The 15,962-nt window shown below is 28.8% G+C and overlaps 2 protein-coding genes across 4 annotated transcripts in view; both read right to left on the bottom strand.

Annotated features, from left to right (window-relative positions):
• The window catches only part of LOC132921351 (organic cation transporter protein-like), a 57,489-nt gene extending 49,408 nt beyond the window's left edge, over window positions 1-8,081 (bottom strand). The window contains exons 1-2 of one of the 3 annotated variants that reach the window (XM_060984336.1): window positions 8,063-8,081; window positions 174-371 (exon numbers count right to left, since the gene is read on the bottom strand). In XM_060984336.1, coding sequence (XP_060840319.1) covers window positions 174-285 — 112 coding nt within the window. In that variant the 5' untranslated portion in view covers window positions 286-371; window positions 8,063-8,081. Of the gene's footprint in view, window positions 1-173; window positions 372-453; window positions 807-5,238; window positions 5,491-8,062 lie in introns of those variants that run through there. The other 2 variants (XM_060984334.1, XM_060984335.1) reach the window with 2 other exon arrangements.
• Window positions 8,082-12,825: 4,744 nt separating this feature from the next.
• LOC132921376 (xaa-Pro aminopeptidase 3-like) lies at window positions 12,826-15,881 on the bottom strand. Its single transcript, XM_060984369.1, has 8 exons — window positions 15,451-15,881; window positions 15,229-15,362; window positions 14,856-15,156; window positions 14,612-14,796; window positions 14,172-14,475; window positions 13,784-14,025; window positions 13,580-13,700; window positions 12,826-13,500 (listed from the first exon to the last, which is right to left on the bottom strand). The coding sequence occupies exons 1-8, from the start codon at window positions 15,491-15,493 to the stop codon at window positions 13,331-13,333; spliced, it is 1,500 nt and encodes a 499-aa protein (XP_060840352.1). The 5' UTR covers window positions 15,494-15,881; the 3' UTR covers window positions 12,826-13,330.
• Between the last annotated feature and the right edge of the window lie 81 nt (window positions 15,882-15,962).

Consider the following 15,962-nt stretch of genomic DNA (forward strand, 5'->3'; position numbering starts at 1 on the left):
GAAGGTTTACTAAAATGTTACACCACTACAATGTAAAATTATCACGATCCACCGATGATATTGAATACACAGAATAAACAAATATATACGTATTTTCAATTCCCCTCAAAAAATGTATTACCGAGTACCATTCTCACGTTAATGATAATAATAATATCGTAAAGTCGCCTTACCGGATTGCCGACGGTTCTGCCTGACGAACCCTGGCTGCACGCTGCGATCTTCGCCCAAGAGAAACGAATTGGGCTCCTGTTCTTCAGCCCATTTATCCGTGTTGTTAGCCATGACGGGGCCGATCGATTACGCACGACGATGCTGCACGATCTTCGATTCCATCGGCTAGTAACGAATATAAGACTGACTAATACCAACTAGAATAAAAAATGAATAATTATAATATAATACAGTATAATATGAAAAATATATAATTGCAATGGATAATAATAATATTACGAAATAGGTTTAGAGGAAGACTTAAGTAATATTGTTTTGAGTTCCGGGGTGATATTATAAAACGACCGTGTGTATAAACTGCACCAGCAACAAAACCGCACGATACGATCGCAGGGAATTAATATTACGATTATCTCGGCAGCGTCAGCAGTAAATAAATACCGACCGGAATGATAGTCGCGGATGATATGCGATCGATAATAATAATAATAATTGTGGGTGGAAAAAACTCGCGCACGATTATGATATTATAATTTATATCATTATTATTGCTTTCACGATGATAATAATAATATTATTATTATTTATCTACAAATTACAATATATTTATTATATCGGCGTGGCGGCGCGCAAAACCGACACCGGTCGCGATCGTCAGCAGTTGATGACGCCGAGGGTATAGGAGTGACGGTCGACTGTACACACACGTACGTACTTACACCTATGCGCCATGCGTACATAATCATACACATGTATAATAAACATAATAAGTATTGTATAGGTTACCTAGGTATACCGTGTCCATGTGTGCGGGTATTACCTATGCGGCTATGCGTGCGAGAAAATTTAGTTCAAGGAACGTACTCCGCGTGTGCTCGCAGGAAATCAAGGACTCGCGAGTTATAAATAATAAACCGACAACAACGAAAAAAACCGATGTTATATTATATTATATTATAATAATATTATATTGTATACATATCGTTATTCGGTATTGTTATTGTAAACACGCTCCACAGTGCGTATAAGCGTTGGTGCGCTTGTGCGGCGCGTGTCGTATAATGTACCCACCTGAGCGCGCGCACCGGCCGTGTGAGTACGAGGGTTTGTTACAATATAATTTTTTATAAATACTATCACGAAAAAAACAGCAATATCCATTTAAATTTACAAAAACGTTTTTTTGTTAAAACCCAATGTAAAGAAAAATTTTTCAATAATAAATAAAATATATCACCGGTACGTCAAACCATCAAAAGTTTAAAAATTTAATTTTTTTAGTAGGTGATGTGACGTATCTTACTCAAAATCCTAAGCCTATAGATAATATTATTTTTATATTTTCATAAATAAACTGTTCCTTTAATGTTTATAAATTATAATGGTATAGATATACTTAAATTATAACATATATATTGTATACCTATGTTTGAAATTTATTAAACAAAAACTATATTTATTAGTTATCTTAGTCGTTTAACTTTAAATCTCGATTTCTCTTTTTATTTTCATCAAGCAATAGAAATACCTATATCATTTTTAATAGGATCTTATTTTTAGAAATAGGTCAAATAACTATCATAAAACCAAACAAAAAATGTATGAATGGAATTTATATCTTTCTACTGTCATCCCCTGAAAATATGCTACAGATATTTATTAGCTATTTTTATCGTTGTACAACTGGTGCAAATTCAAATAATATAAAATATTATTGATATTACTAATATTATATTTTATATAATGTCAGTACGCAACACAATATCGCATATTTATAGAATACCTATAATCACTATATTGCATTTTATTATAATAACAATAAGTACAATACAATCGACGGGGGAGGAAATTGGATGATGTCCAACAGTGAACATTGTAAGTTTGTTTATCAAATTATTAATTTTTTCAATTTTAAATATAATATATATTAGATATACCGGTATTTTTAATAGAAATGGTAGTTTCGATTTTAGATTTCATATTCTTTAACTGTTTAATTTATTTTCGGTTTTTAGTACCTACCGGTTTTGATTTCTATACCGATATCATTTTCAATAATAACTTTTCAAAAGTAATTTTGAAACCAGTCCCAAGCTCCGGGCTTTCACTAATTTTTATTATCGTTATATTGGTTTAGAGCACGAAATGTGAGACATTTATATGCATTGGCCCGGAGGTAATCCTCAGCTGAGACGCACGTGATCGACAAACTAATGAACCATAAAAAGTTTTAATGCAGAACATATCGAATATTTGTGTACAAAATATATTAGGTAATAAATAAGTATTTACTAGTTGCTCCAATTTACTTTTAGAATATAATATATTACAATACTCCACGTCTCCACAGCTATGTTAATCCATTTCGGGCGGTTAAAGATCTTAAGTAGATTAGTTTTACATTAGACATAATTCTTAGTCAAAAATATCAATCAAATGTCTACAAATATCGTAAAGAAAACCAAATATGTTAGTCAAATATCTAAAATAGCGATTAATTATTACGAATGTCTTGAATTCGGAGTACCGCGTTGTACAACACCTGTCTTCTTTGTCACTGTTAGTCTTGTAAGCTGCGACGGTATGATGCGGGGAACTTATCGACTATCGTGATTCGTGAACTAACTTAATATTTTAGACGATACTACATAATTATTCAAACGTTACTATAAAACATTAAAACCTAATCCAAAATATTTGACTGACCACGATTTGTCGTACTTTAATATTTTTAACGAAAATTATTAAAACATGTTTTTCCTAACTATTTTTTTTTTTTTTATAAGCACCGAAAAGTGGTAGGTACAAATTGTATGATAAACAAGTAAATCGTGTACAGTTTTACCTACATCGATAATTTTAAAAGGAATAGTTAACATTAATTCGATTACTTATTATTATTTATTACGATTCAGATGAAATATTGTTATTGTTAATTCATCGCAATTGAGTATATTTTTAGACAACACCGGTGACAAAAGAGAAAAAAATATTTCTAAATGATTGATTATATGATCATGAATATTAAATTTCATACCATTCAACTATTATAGGTAACTATAAAAAATCGATACTCGATACATTTACTATAGGCTCTATTAATGTCATGTTCAAAATATATTTTTACATAATTTTAATTTTTAAAGTATGATATAGGTAAACATTATTTTGATTTAGAGTAATTTTATAAAATGTCAGAACATAAATTACAAAACATTACATATTATTTAATTATTTTTATGACATCACGGATACTTTTTTGGTTAAAATGATACAATTTATCATTTTTAGTTTTTATTCAATTTAATAGGTGACTGTTGTATTTAAATCGCTAGTGTACTCGTAGGTATATATTATTCGATAGTTTATATAACTGCTTGTATACAAACACAGAGCTAAATACATATGGTACACAACACTTTAATATAATTTTTTTAAACTATTCATTAATGTACAACTTCACTAATTTATCAAGAATTTCTTATTAAAAAATAATAAATCAACGACTAAAATATTAGGTACATTTATTTAATGCAAACTTATTAAAAACAAAATTTTGATAATTGCTTGTAAAATTAGGTTCCAAAGTTCGTAGTTTTAAACAATTTTAAATATTGTTTATACTTAAATATATAACATTTTAAGACTAGTAAAAATTGTTTTAAAAAACAGTATACAGTTAATAGGTAATATGATATATTTTCTTAATTTTGTAAGTAAATCGTCCAATTTAAAAAATATATTTTTAGAAATATTAATAGGTACTTATTTATTAAAAATATAATGATGATTAAAAAAAAGGAGTGTTACCTAATTAATCTCTAATGTTTACTGATAATATAAAATTGTAAAATGGATAATCTAGAGGTTTGTATTATTGCAACTTGCAACGATCAAATATCAGGTTAAATATAAGTACCAAATATGATTGTCTTAAGACGTCTAGGAAGTACTGATTTGGTAAATTTTTTTTCCAATCGGACCAACGGTAACTCACCGGTATAACGTATAACACATCGTGATATCAATGTATTGAGTATTCACTACTACACTATTACACTTCCATCGTCTTTGTCTCCGCGTAAATGACTTACTTTTTTTAATGTCAATTTCGGAAAAATGATTTTTCACAAGAGAACTACAATAAATTATAACAATTCATAGTCTATCTATAAAATTATTTAAGATTTTAATTACTTAGTTCGACAAATAATATAGTTAAGTTTATAGTTAGGCGAATTTGAATGTTAAGGCAGACGTTGAGCAAATACATGTAGGTATATGTACGAAGAAGAACACGATAGAACAAACTGTATATTATACATTCAAAACACTAAATAAATACATCCGCCATTGACCATCACCAATTTGCTGTTGTACCGCATCATAGGTCTGCAAGATTGGTAAATCCTGTATACCTTACCCAATTAAACTATCCCTCAAGCGATATATTCGCCATTGGTCAAATCTCACTTTCGATGCCTCGTCTGCGCTTCCAACCAACCTGCATTGATGGCTTTGTTTATTTACTCGGAGTACTTTTTTGTAAGGTATAAGACGTGTAATAGGACCAGAATTAAATAAATCATTTTACTCATCCGTTTTTAAACGGTACCCCGACTGCCCAAGCCCTAAGCTGTTTTGATCGCTTTTATCGAGTGTACGCGTTGACACGGATCAATCCGGACAGACCGAGACTGTGTGCACTACCGCACATCGCTCTTAACAGACCTGCACGACATAAACGTATTCGACTCGACTCTGTGCAGTGCGACGGGATCCGCGAAGAAACACCGACAAATAATACGATACATAGACTCGTTGTTATAATATTATATTATGATGGCATGACGATTGAATATCAACGACTGTCGGCGCGGACAGTAACCGCGGTCATGACGTCTCTGTACTGTAGACGCGCGGGCAAAAAAATCCAAAGACGCGCCCGCGCGGACGTACGACGTTTTCACCTCGCGTACGCGACCGGCGCAAAAACATATAATAATATTATTTCAATATTGTAAGACATCGCGATTACGAATAATATATAGGTAATCCATTTACTGTTATTGCGGTTGTCGTGCTGTGTGCAATGTTGTGACGGCCCCAAAAGCGCAGCACTTATGCTGCTGCTGCGTGTAGTAATGCGTTTAAACGATGTATCGTTACTGCACGGCACACCTGCAGCAGCGGACCGGCGGCGGCGCGCGCGACACGTGCAAAACGGAACGACGGCGGACGCGAGCATACAACAATATACCTGGGCGAGCGCGCGTGCTGCACGTAACGCGACAGAAACCAGACTTGAGCGAATACGCGCAGACACACCGGTTTTTGTGGTGGCGGCGGTCGCGGGTCATCGAGGAGAGAAAAAAAACGCACACAATATTACACGCGCGAGCGCGCGCGCGCACACACACACACACGCAGACATGATATAATATAATGTGTGTGTGAATAAAAACAAAATATTTAATAATAATAATAAATACGTAAAACGTGTATCGAGCGCGACCGCAAAACTTCCACCACCAAATCAAGTCATCCGTCTCGTATACGTAATAATAAATTATTATACTAATATCATTATATATTGTTGTAAACGCGCTTGCTAATGTGTATAATAGTATAATATTATACGATAGAGGTACGTACCGCCTATCTGCGGCTGATCGCGTCAAAACGCAGGTCGTCGTCGTCGTCGTCGTCGTCCGAAGGGAAAATGCGCGCCCGCGACTCGAAGGTATTACGACCGGTTTACTACGCGATACGCTACGATTGGGATTTGAGATGTTTCTCGCGCGTTTTCGTTAGGTTTATTTTTCACTATATAGTATATACGCCACATCGGAATATAATATTATATTATTTTATCGTGTATAATATCTCCTGTACGGCGTAGATGTTATAATGTAAAAAAACCAACGAGTCGTATTACCGCGGCGAACGCACACAACACGATCGTTTTATTTTTTTCGTATAATGTTGTTTTATATTAAAATTATTGCGTAGGTGGATACCTACGTATTGTCTTTATATGCGTTCCACGGCAAAATGTAAAATATTAATGTCGAGTAATATAATATATTACACTATTATTATAATAATTTTATACACGAATGTACCGGACCGACGGCAACGGAAACGAAAACATGCGGTTTGTACGCTGCCTATGTATAATTTGTATTGATTTCGGCGCTTTCGTCACAGTAGGTAATACGGTACCTACACTATAATATTCGACACTCGTTGAACAGATTATATGAATATTGAATATACAATAATTAATATATAGAAATTAGAAATACCGTAACATGAACAAGGGTTGTAGAAAAAACTAAAGCTACATATAATATAATAATATGATAAACAAAAACAATAAAAATTGTATTTTATTTATAGGAAACACAATGATTTTATTAGCTCTGTATTCTTTAATTGTTTATATAACGAGTAAACACAGATAAGTATTTTGGTCGACTTTTAATTTTTTGATTATAAATACTTGGGTGCATAGGTAATTCACACATTTTTTGCGTAAGAAATTTCAAGTAAGAAAATCTTTTTTTTAAATTTTTAAATTGTATTTACTATTTACTTTATAAAAAAATTAGGGCTTGTAGATAATGTTAAATTATTTTTAAAAATAAAAAATTATACCCAGTATGTATTTACTATTTTATATAGTCTAAAAAACAGTAAGATAAGTAGAATATACATCAACATTTTAATATTTAATAAAACAGCCCTCTACTCTAATAGACTTATAATTAAGTATAAAATATTAGCCTCACAACCCCTATATTTAATCTCTAATCGTGCTAATGTGAAATAAACTATGCCTTTTACATGTTATACATATACACTATATAGATTATAGAGAGTGTAAAACGATAAAATAAATTAATTTTACCTACATCGACTACATCAAATAAAACAATGTTATTAATTCAATAATCGAAATAATATATTACGATAAAGTAATGAATTTCGTGCGTGAAAAATAAATATGTAGTCAACCTATATATTATAGTTTTTAATAGACACCCACGCAAATTTCTATACAATTTTAGTTCGATCAAAAGCTTAAAACATTTATACCTAAGTAATCTAATATCTAAAATTTAAAATGAAAATAAAATTATAGTTATATATTTCAGTTTTACCATAAACTCGGATATCGTATAGACAATAACATTATATTATAGATTTATAAAAAAAATATTTGAGCTTTAATTATTAGCTCAAAAAACACACATTGTAACGCAATTAGTCAAATCAAAAAAGTAGTATTATTAAATAATCTAGGTAATGTATATCATATTATATAATATGTTTAATAATTAATGCCAACTAAAATTTTATGGACTAAGTTTTAACTATTTAGGCTTATGAATGAATTTAAAATATGTACCTACTTCCTACCCACTACAAAAATTAATAACTAATATATATGTGCTATAATAGCACATATATAGGATATCCATTTATACAATATATTATCATATATTGTATATGTACATAATATGATACATACCTTACATACCTACACCTTTCTTATAACGTAAACGGATAAATGCACGATATAGATGATTCTAATTCTATACAAAAATATACAATGTGTGTAGAGTATTTTGAAAGTAACATACTAAAATATTAAAATAATTTGTAATGAATAATATTTATTTTAAATATTATTTTTTTTATTATATATTACTTATTAATAATTATTAATATAATTTTAACATTACCTATCTAATTTACAAACATTTTCGATTTTTGATTTTGATTTTTTTAGTAAAATAAATTTAAAAAAGTATATTTACTAGAAATAAAAATCTACAAATTACCTATACATTTGTATAGTTAAATAAATAAAATCGTTTACTTTTAATATCGACGAGTGTGCCTTTGTGTCATTCACACCTCAACAAATCAAATGGAACTAAAATTGTAAACTCGATAATTTTTATTCCACATATTCTTGTTAATGTAGCAATGCAAATTAAAATGTTATATTGTAACGTATAAAATATAACGATAATAGGTATTCAGAAAATTGTTTACCTGAATTTAATAATAATAATAAATAATACTTTTAACTGGTTTGGTGTATGATGTAATAAGATATCGTTAAAATCTTTTTTATTAAATAACTTTCCAATCGTCAGTGATATACAACATTATTTTCAAATTCACAAATATTGAAATATTCAATACTGCAAATAAGTGCCAATTATGTTAAATAAAGGTATAAACATAATAATTTGTTGTTTTTTTTTAATTGTAATTTTTCAATAAACAAACATGCTTCCAAGTTTTATTACGCCGTCAAAAATATATGTGCGCGGAATATTATAAATATTAACATTATATACTCACTATATATAATATATATAGTATATAATATGTATCATGTATGCAGAAAACGTATAGATAAGAATCAAAGAGATGCTAAAGCATATCATGTGTTTTTCTTTTAAAAAAATAAACATTATCCAAAAATAGTAAAATATACCAACATTTATTCAAACTTTTATTAAAACAAATGTATAAATATCTTTAAAATATATTGCAAATATAATATATTCTAATAATTATTTATGATTTAAAGTAGCCATCCATGTAAAAGATAAGCTAAGAGTCTACAGGCACGTAAATAGGTGCTTATTTTGGGGGGAGGGCGATCGCTCCTATCACTCCCCCTGAATTATGCGCCTGAGAGACTAAGATACCAAAAGTATTTCGAAATATTACAAAATATTGTTAGATTTTGTATTAGGGAAATATAGAATAAAAACATAGTATTACAGGCGTGGATCTAGAATTTAAATTAAGGGGACAGGGCTAGATGAAAAAAATTCCAAGTACCAAAAAAAAATGCCCCCCAAAATGTATCAACATGGAGAAGTATTTCGTGTATAAAATATTATTATTTTTTTTTTTTTAATGCTTAGATAGAAATAGGCTTATTAGAATATTATTATATGAAGTAGGCAGTAACTTTAAAATTAATAATATGTTACACTATATTGTTATGGATGTATAAAATGATAATATGTATCGAAACCGCATCTTATACAGTTTTAAAAGCAACAGATTAAAAGCAAGTTTTTATTAATATATTTTTAAAAGGCTCCTTCTTTAATAGCTGCCCTGGGACCCGAAACCCTTAAGTTCGGTACTATATGTTTATAGTTTATACGTACGTATTTTTATATATCTGTGCATAGTTCATAACGATTTCCAACAAAATGTATAGTATAGCATAAATCAACCGAAGACGTTCTATACAATAAGACGCAGTTACTACCTTATTCGTTGCATACGTCGATTTGTACATCTTTCTTAGGTACGTCTAATCTTTGGGCTAAGCCGCTAAGGTCTAAGGAGGGCTTCTGCAGCCTCCATAACCATCACCTTGTATCCGCGCCTGTTAGTCATGAAAAATAAATAAAAAAGTACCAACTAAATATAATGATTAACTGAAACAAAACAATTGTAAATCATACACAAAAAGTAAAAAAAGTTATCTTTTCATAACTCATACGCGCGAATATGCGGGGAGACGGAGAGTGTTATTAAACAAAAAAGTGTGTCCCATCAGAATTAAATATTTTTCATACTTAACATTTCTGCAGCCAAACATAAATGTCTATAATATACCTATACTCGAATAGATATTCACATTTTTTTTCTCGGTCGTATATTTTTGTGTATATATTGTGTATCCAAAGGAACTTATCATACTCGTTATGGAAAACATACAACTACTATCTACTGAGCTGTGTCTACCTATATGAAAATATTATGTATTAAATTGATGTTGTACGTTGTGCTTATGTCTAATTTGTTACAGATAGTTGGATCGTATATGTACGAGTTACGAGTATATTGGTATATAGAATAGACTTACGTCTAAAAATGAATTGACGTATACAACAGATGATATTTCAAATTTAAACTGGACCAATTAATCAAAATTGTGATAATATAATTTTTTACTAGCAAGGTTGAGAATATTTTGTCATTGGAATAGTTTTAATTTTTAACTATGAGAAACGTTTTCTATCTTATACTTCGAAAATTCATAAGAAACAATATTAATAAGGTATAACTCCTGCTGTTTACCCCATAGTTGTATACTCATTGTACTAATTATATTACTCAAGGATGTGCAATTACCTTGTATTTGATTTAAACGTAAATATGTTCATAAAAAATATGCGACATTGGCACAGTGTTCTGTGCTACTTATTGACCAAATGGAATGTTATTTTCTTAATGGGTTTTACATAGGTCCCTGAATGATATTTATTATGTTTTGCTATAAATCGCATTCAATCAATGAGTGAAGTGAATTTTAAATACCTACTAAATAAATATTAAAAACGCATTCCTTGCTTCGTAACTAAACAATTATTACTCATTTATCTTTAAACTGGCAAAGTAAATATTTAACGGTAACAATAATGTAAATTGTAAATTAAAAGGTATATTTTACTTGACATAAATCTACAACTACTATAAGAATAAAACTCGTATAATATAGAAAAAATAAATACGTAATATAAAATACTTGGTACCTAAATAAAAATATTAATAACCCTGAGATGTATTCTGTAATAAATATAACGATGAATAGCTTTAATATTTTGAAAATCGAATAAAATATATAATATATTAGTCGATTATTGCCATTCAATATGGATCCATAGCTATGGAGATACGACATACGAAAATAATATTATTTTGTACATTTTATTTTTATTCAAAACAAGAAGGAAAGAGGGGCTCCTCAATTGCTTATTTCATTAATCTATAATTTATTGTCTTAATATTCATCATTATATCAAACGATGTTTAATACAATATGGCCAAAAAAGTTCATAACGCAAACAAAAAACATTTGTTATTATTACGGAGTAAATAATTAATATAACCAATCGATGGGCGCCAGTGGACTAAGAATTCATTATTAAACTACATTATTTAATAATCATTTTATAAAAAATACTTCTAATATTATTGTTTGTTAACAAAAAAAAAAAAACACTACGCGGTGATTAAGATTTAGAGCCAAATCGTTTTAAGATGGCGCAACACTCAAATTTGTTGTTTCCATCTAACAAATGCGTAACATAGCAAATTTACGTTCAACAGTTCACGTTTAGCTTCATTACCTTTACCTAGTTCAAAAATTAGTGTTTGCATATTGTATGTTAATTTTTAACGATAGTTAAATTTTAAGCAAATTTAACGTATGTAAAAAAAGGATAGGTAATTTAAAAATGCTCATCACTCGCTAAAAATTTGAATTATATCTATTTTCAATACCTACATATAATCTTTATACAGCGAAGTTTCATAATATTTTGACACTAATAATTATTTAAGAACATAATAATAATTGAAAATTAATCTACTTGAACAATTTACCTGGTTGCGTTAAAACTTAATTTAAGCCAATCACCAAACACAGATACCCAAGTACAATCTTGTATTTTTCGGTGTCTTTTTTTAATAAGGTATAAGACAAACTCGACAACTATGTAGTCATCCCTACTTTGATAGGCTGACTTTTTTGTTGAGTGATCTTTTTTTTTTGAAGTATAAGGTTTTTGATGGTGATATCATTACTTTTTGGTTCAGCATAGAGGGCGTTGTATTTATTCTTTCTAAAGGCACTGCTGTAATGCTGTACTGAAGTGAGTATGTCTGTCTAGAATTTTTTATTGTGTTAATAAAAAAAAAGAAACGCGAAATAATTGTAAAACTAATGAATCAACATACGCCGACCTTTTTGAGATATCTACAGGAGGTATATTCTAAACGGCAATGTTCATTTTTCTATCTATTTAGTATCCAGCAGAGACGCATAGCAATCATTACTTTAGAAACTGTTTTCAGGCAAATAACATAGAAAATCAAGAATAATACGACAAATAACTATTTACAATTCAAAATTGATTATAAATCCAATGGTTTATATCATTGAGATATATTTTTTTTAAGTGAATCAATATAAAATATAATATAATATTATAAATTGCTTCGTAGATTAGATTATAGATTTCTGAAAAATATATTACATAAGTATCAAACAAAGAATTTATAAAAGTCACAAGACAAGATTTACAATAATTTATATTATTATTTAATAATTTCAAGTTTCACCATATTAATATATTATCATCAAATTAGTTTTTGTACAGGATGTAATTGTTCATTTCATTATACATTAAAATCTATTTAGTAATATATTAAGTGCATTAAATATATTCATCATATTCACATTAGCACCTTAAAACTTGTACTTGCTTTATAAAATTGTTATTCTTATTATGTATCCTATAACAAATATTAGCTATTAAATATATTTAATTTCAACTGTACTATGGACCTACCAAAATATAATTATTTGTTTATACTTAGTAAGTAAATATTTAAAACTCAACAACAAAGCAGCAACATACTTGGACAGCTTTTGATTTTTGTATATTAAATACTGCTAAGTTTATGGTCATCATTATACTGCATAAAAACCATTTAATATATTATATACAATTCACAAGTATTAGCGGATTGGTCAGATAAGATCAATGAATAATTTTAAATTGATAGTTGCATAAAATGAAATACATTTTAAAATAACTGAATATATGCATTTATTTTTATCACTGAATTTATATTTTACATAATATTTGTGTTATGATATGTTAAATAAAATATTAAGTAATATTTAGTGATTGACTATGTTATATTCTGTGCTATGATAAAGTGAAATTTTAAATAGTAAATCTAATAAAAATAATAATAAATAATATCTGAAGAAAACAGTAATGTTTAAAATATTTTTATTTTTCACAATAAAAATCTTAAACACAAGTAAAACATTTTTATACACTTGTTGTATTTAACAGTTGTACAAATACATGTATTATCTATGATTAACAAGTACAACAGAATGTAAACACAATAAACATTAATACATTATACATAATATTATTTTCAACAGGGCACAGCCAACATTTACTTTAAAATTCGTCATAGTTGTCATTAAACAAGTAGTAAAAAAAAAATAAAAGGACTTAAATATAAAAGGTATAACATCAACATAATATAAGCAACTAAAATTAATCAAACTCAACTTAAATCACTTGGGTTGCTTAGACATAATATTTTCAATATCTACTATTTCTTTAGGGCAATCTTCACTTAACACCTCAATACTGTTTTCAGTAATCAACACGTCATCTTCTATTCGTATACCCAATCCAAGGAATTCTTCATGAACTCTTATATTATTTTTACTTACATAAACACCTACAATAAATAATCTTATACAGTTTAAGTCACACACTTTATGGGAGGTTTAAGAAAATATTAGAATATTAAAACTAACCTGGTTCCACTGTGATTATAAAACCAGGTTCTGTCTTAACACTTTTTTTGACTGTACCAATATCGTGTACGTCCATTCCCAAATAATGACTAACATGATGAGGGCACAATGCACGAGCCAACTAAAAATACCAATAATCTTTTTTATTCTTGTATTTTATGTTTTGTTGAAATAAAATAATCTTTATCATTTTTAAATACTTACCATATTTAACTCTGAAGGATCAACATTTTTTTTAAATACATGGGCTGCTGCCAAGGCTTTTCCTAATTTAAAACACATGGCTTCATACAATGTATCTAATGATGGACGTTCTTGACACATGTCAATCAATTCTTTTTGAACACATAGAGTAGCTTCATACAATGTCTTTTGAGCGTCAGAAAACCATCCATTTGCTGGCCATGTTCGAGATATATCACTCGAATATCCATGATATTCACAGCCTAATTAATCAAATATGGTTAATTATTGTTAACACTGTTAAAACTTAAATTAAATAACTATGGATATTAAAATTATAACTGTAACATAAACATTAAACATAATATGGTACATAATAAATTGTACATGAATATTGATTTAATCTTACCAGCATCTACAAGAATTAAATCTCCATCCTTGATTTTTTGTTTATTATCAATGTAATGCAAGGTATTAGCATTATTTCCAGTAGCAACCACTGGAGGATAAGCAAGATATTCAGCTCCACCCATTCGACATTCATAGTCTAATCTAGCATAGAGTTCATGTTCTGTAGACCCTGGTTTTGTTGACATCATTGCTTTAATAAATGCTTTAGAAGCTATTTGACAACTTTGTCGCATTAAACTTTGTTCAGCTAATGACTTATATAAGCGTAATTTGTGACAATGATCGACCAAACTATCATCCAACTGCAAAAAAAATTATTATGAAATATAAAAATTCAAAACACCCCATAGTTTGAACAAATAAATAATATTTAATTAAATAACAGAAAATAATAATAAAAGATAATGATCAGTTGTCAATTACCTAAGATGAACTCACATAAATTGAATTTTCTGCAGCAGCATTATTAACAGTCCTATCAACAATACTTTGTACTTTTTGTTTTTGATTGTACCATAGAACACAATTATTATGACCTTTAAGTTCAGACATTATGAATTCTGAAAGCTGTGGTAATGTTTTGCCATCATCAACACCAAAAATTGATGGTGCACACTCAGCTTCTGCAAACAAAATATTCTAAACAGTTACATGAACTGTTAAATATATTGTAATCACCTACTTGTACTAGGTCCATTCCACAATTCAGACTGAGGATCATAAGGCTTAAGAAATAGAGTTGATGTAAAGTTATCAACAGAATTACCACACAAAACCAAAGCACAGTCAGTTTCTTGGCATCCACTAAAATATAAAAAATCCGTATTTTGTCTAAACGGATATGGAATATGGTCAGACATATATTGCCTAACGGCTGACGGTATAACAATTACATGGTAAAAATCTTTTCTTGTACTCAATACAGATTCTATTAACTTGCGCCTTCTAATCATAAATTCTTCTTTTTGTATACCGGGGACAAGCTGAAATATATAATTTGTTTTAACTATATTTTATTAGGTTCATTTTACACAGTCGTTTCTTTAAATACTCACTTCACCCTTCATCACTAAATGGGGATGAGATTCGTCAGTGGGTTGACCACAAATCAACGGTGTTTTCACTATATTTTTTATACTCATCTGGTGTATACATCTACTACTATTTGACCAAAATTCTGTCAATTTCCCTGCATCAAAATGTCAAACACATTATGTCCATAACATTTAATGAAAGCAATTTATAGAAAAAAAAAAAAATTTATTAAATTATCTCACCTGCATAATTACTCAAACACAATAATCGGGTACGAGGATACATTTTTATTAAATTTAATAAATACAACACAATATTAAAAACCTCTTAAAATTGACAAATTCAGACATTCAGTAAAAATCTTGAAAGAGATTCTTTTGAAAAAATCATATTGGCAGGTATAGTGTATCCAAACCAGCGAAAATATTATCGTAGAACACTGAAGTATTTTTTATCAACGGTTACCGTTTTGACCACCTTATGATTTTATAATTTGTTATTATAAATAACAAAAAAATGCTTCTTATATTATACTGGGCACTAAAATAATACATGTTCAAACATTTCAAACTCTAAATACTCAATAAACAATTAACAATCCAATTCTTGAATGTGAATCAATAAATTTTATTTTTAAAAAATTAAAATTACCTATAACTTTTATCATAAATTATTAATCTTTACCTTTATCCTACCCAAGGTATCTTGATCCTACCACAGAATCCTACCACTGAATATAATAAGACAACACAAT

Source organism: Rhopalosiphum padi, chromosome 2 (assembly GCF_020882245.1).
Source record: "Rhopalosiphum padi isolate XX-2018 chromosome 2, ASM2088224v1, whole genome shotgun sequence".
Taxonomy (NCBI): domain Eukaryota; kingdom Metazoa; phylum Arthropoda; class Insecta; order Hemiptera; family Aphididae; genus Rhopalosiphum; species Rhopalosiphum padi.

Excerpts from the sequence above, each read along its gene's own strand:
- LOC132921376 (XM_060984369.1), bottom strand. The coding sequence starts at position 15,493 with ATGTATCCTCGTACCCGATTATTGTGTTTGAGTAATTATGCAG. Across the intron at positions 15,157-15,228 it reads ATTTAGTGATGAAGGGTGAA|CTTGTCCCCGGTATACAAAA; the intron begins GTGAGTATTTAA and ends TATATATTTCAG. Across the intron at positions 13,701-13,783 it reads ATCCTTCAGAGTTAAATATG|TTGGCTCGTGCATTGTGCCC; the intron begins GTAAGTATTTAA and ends TGGTATTTTTAG.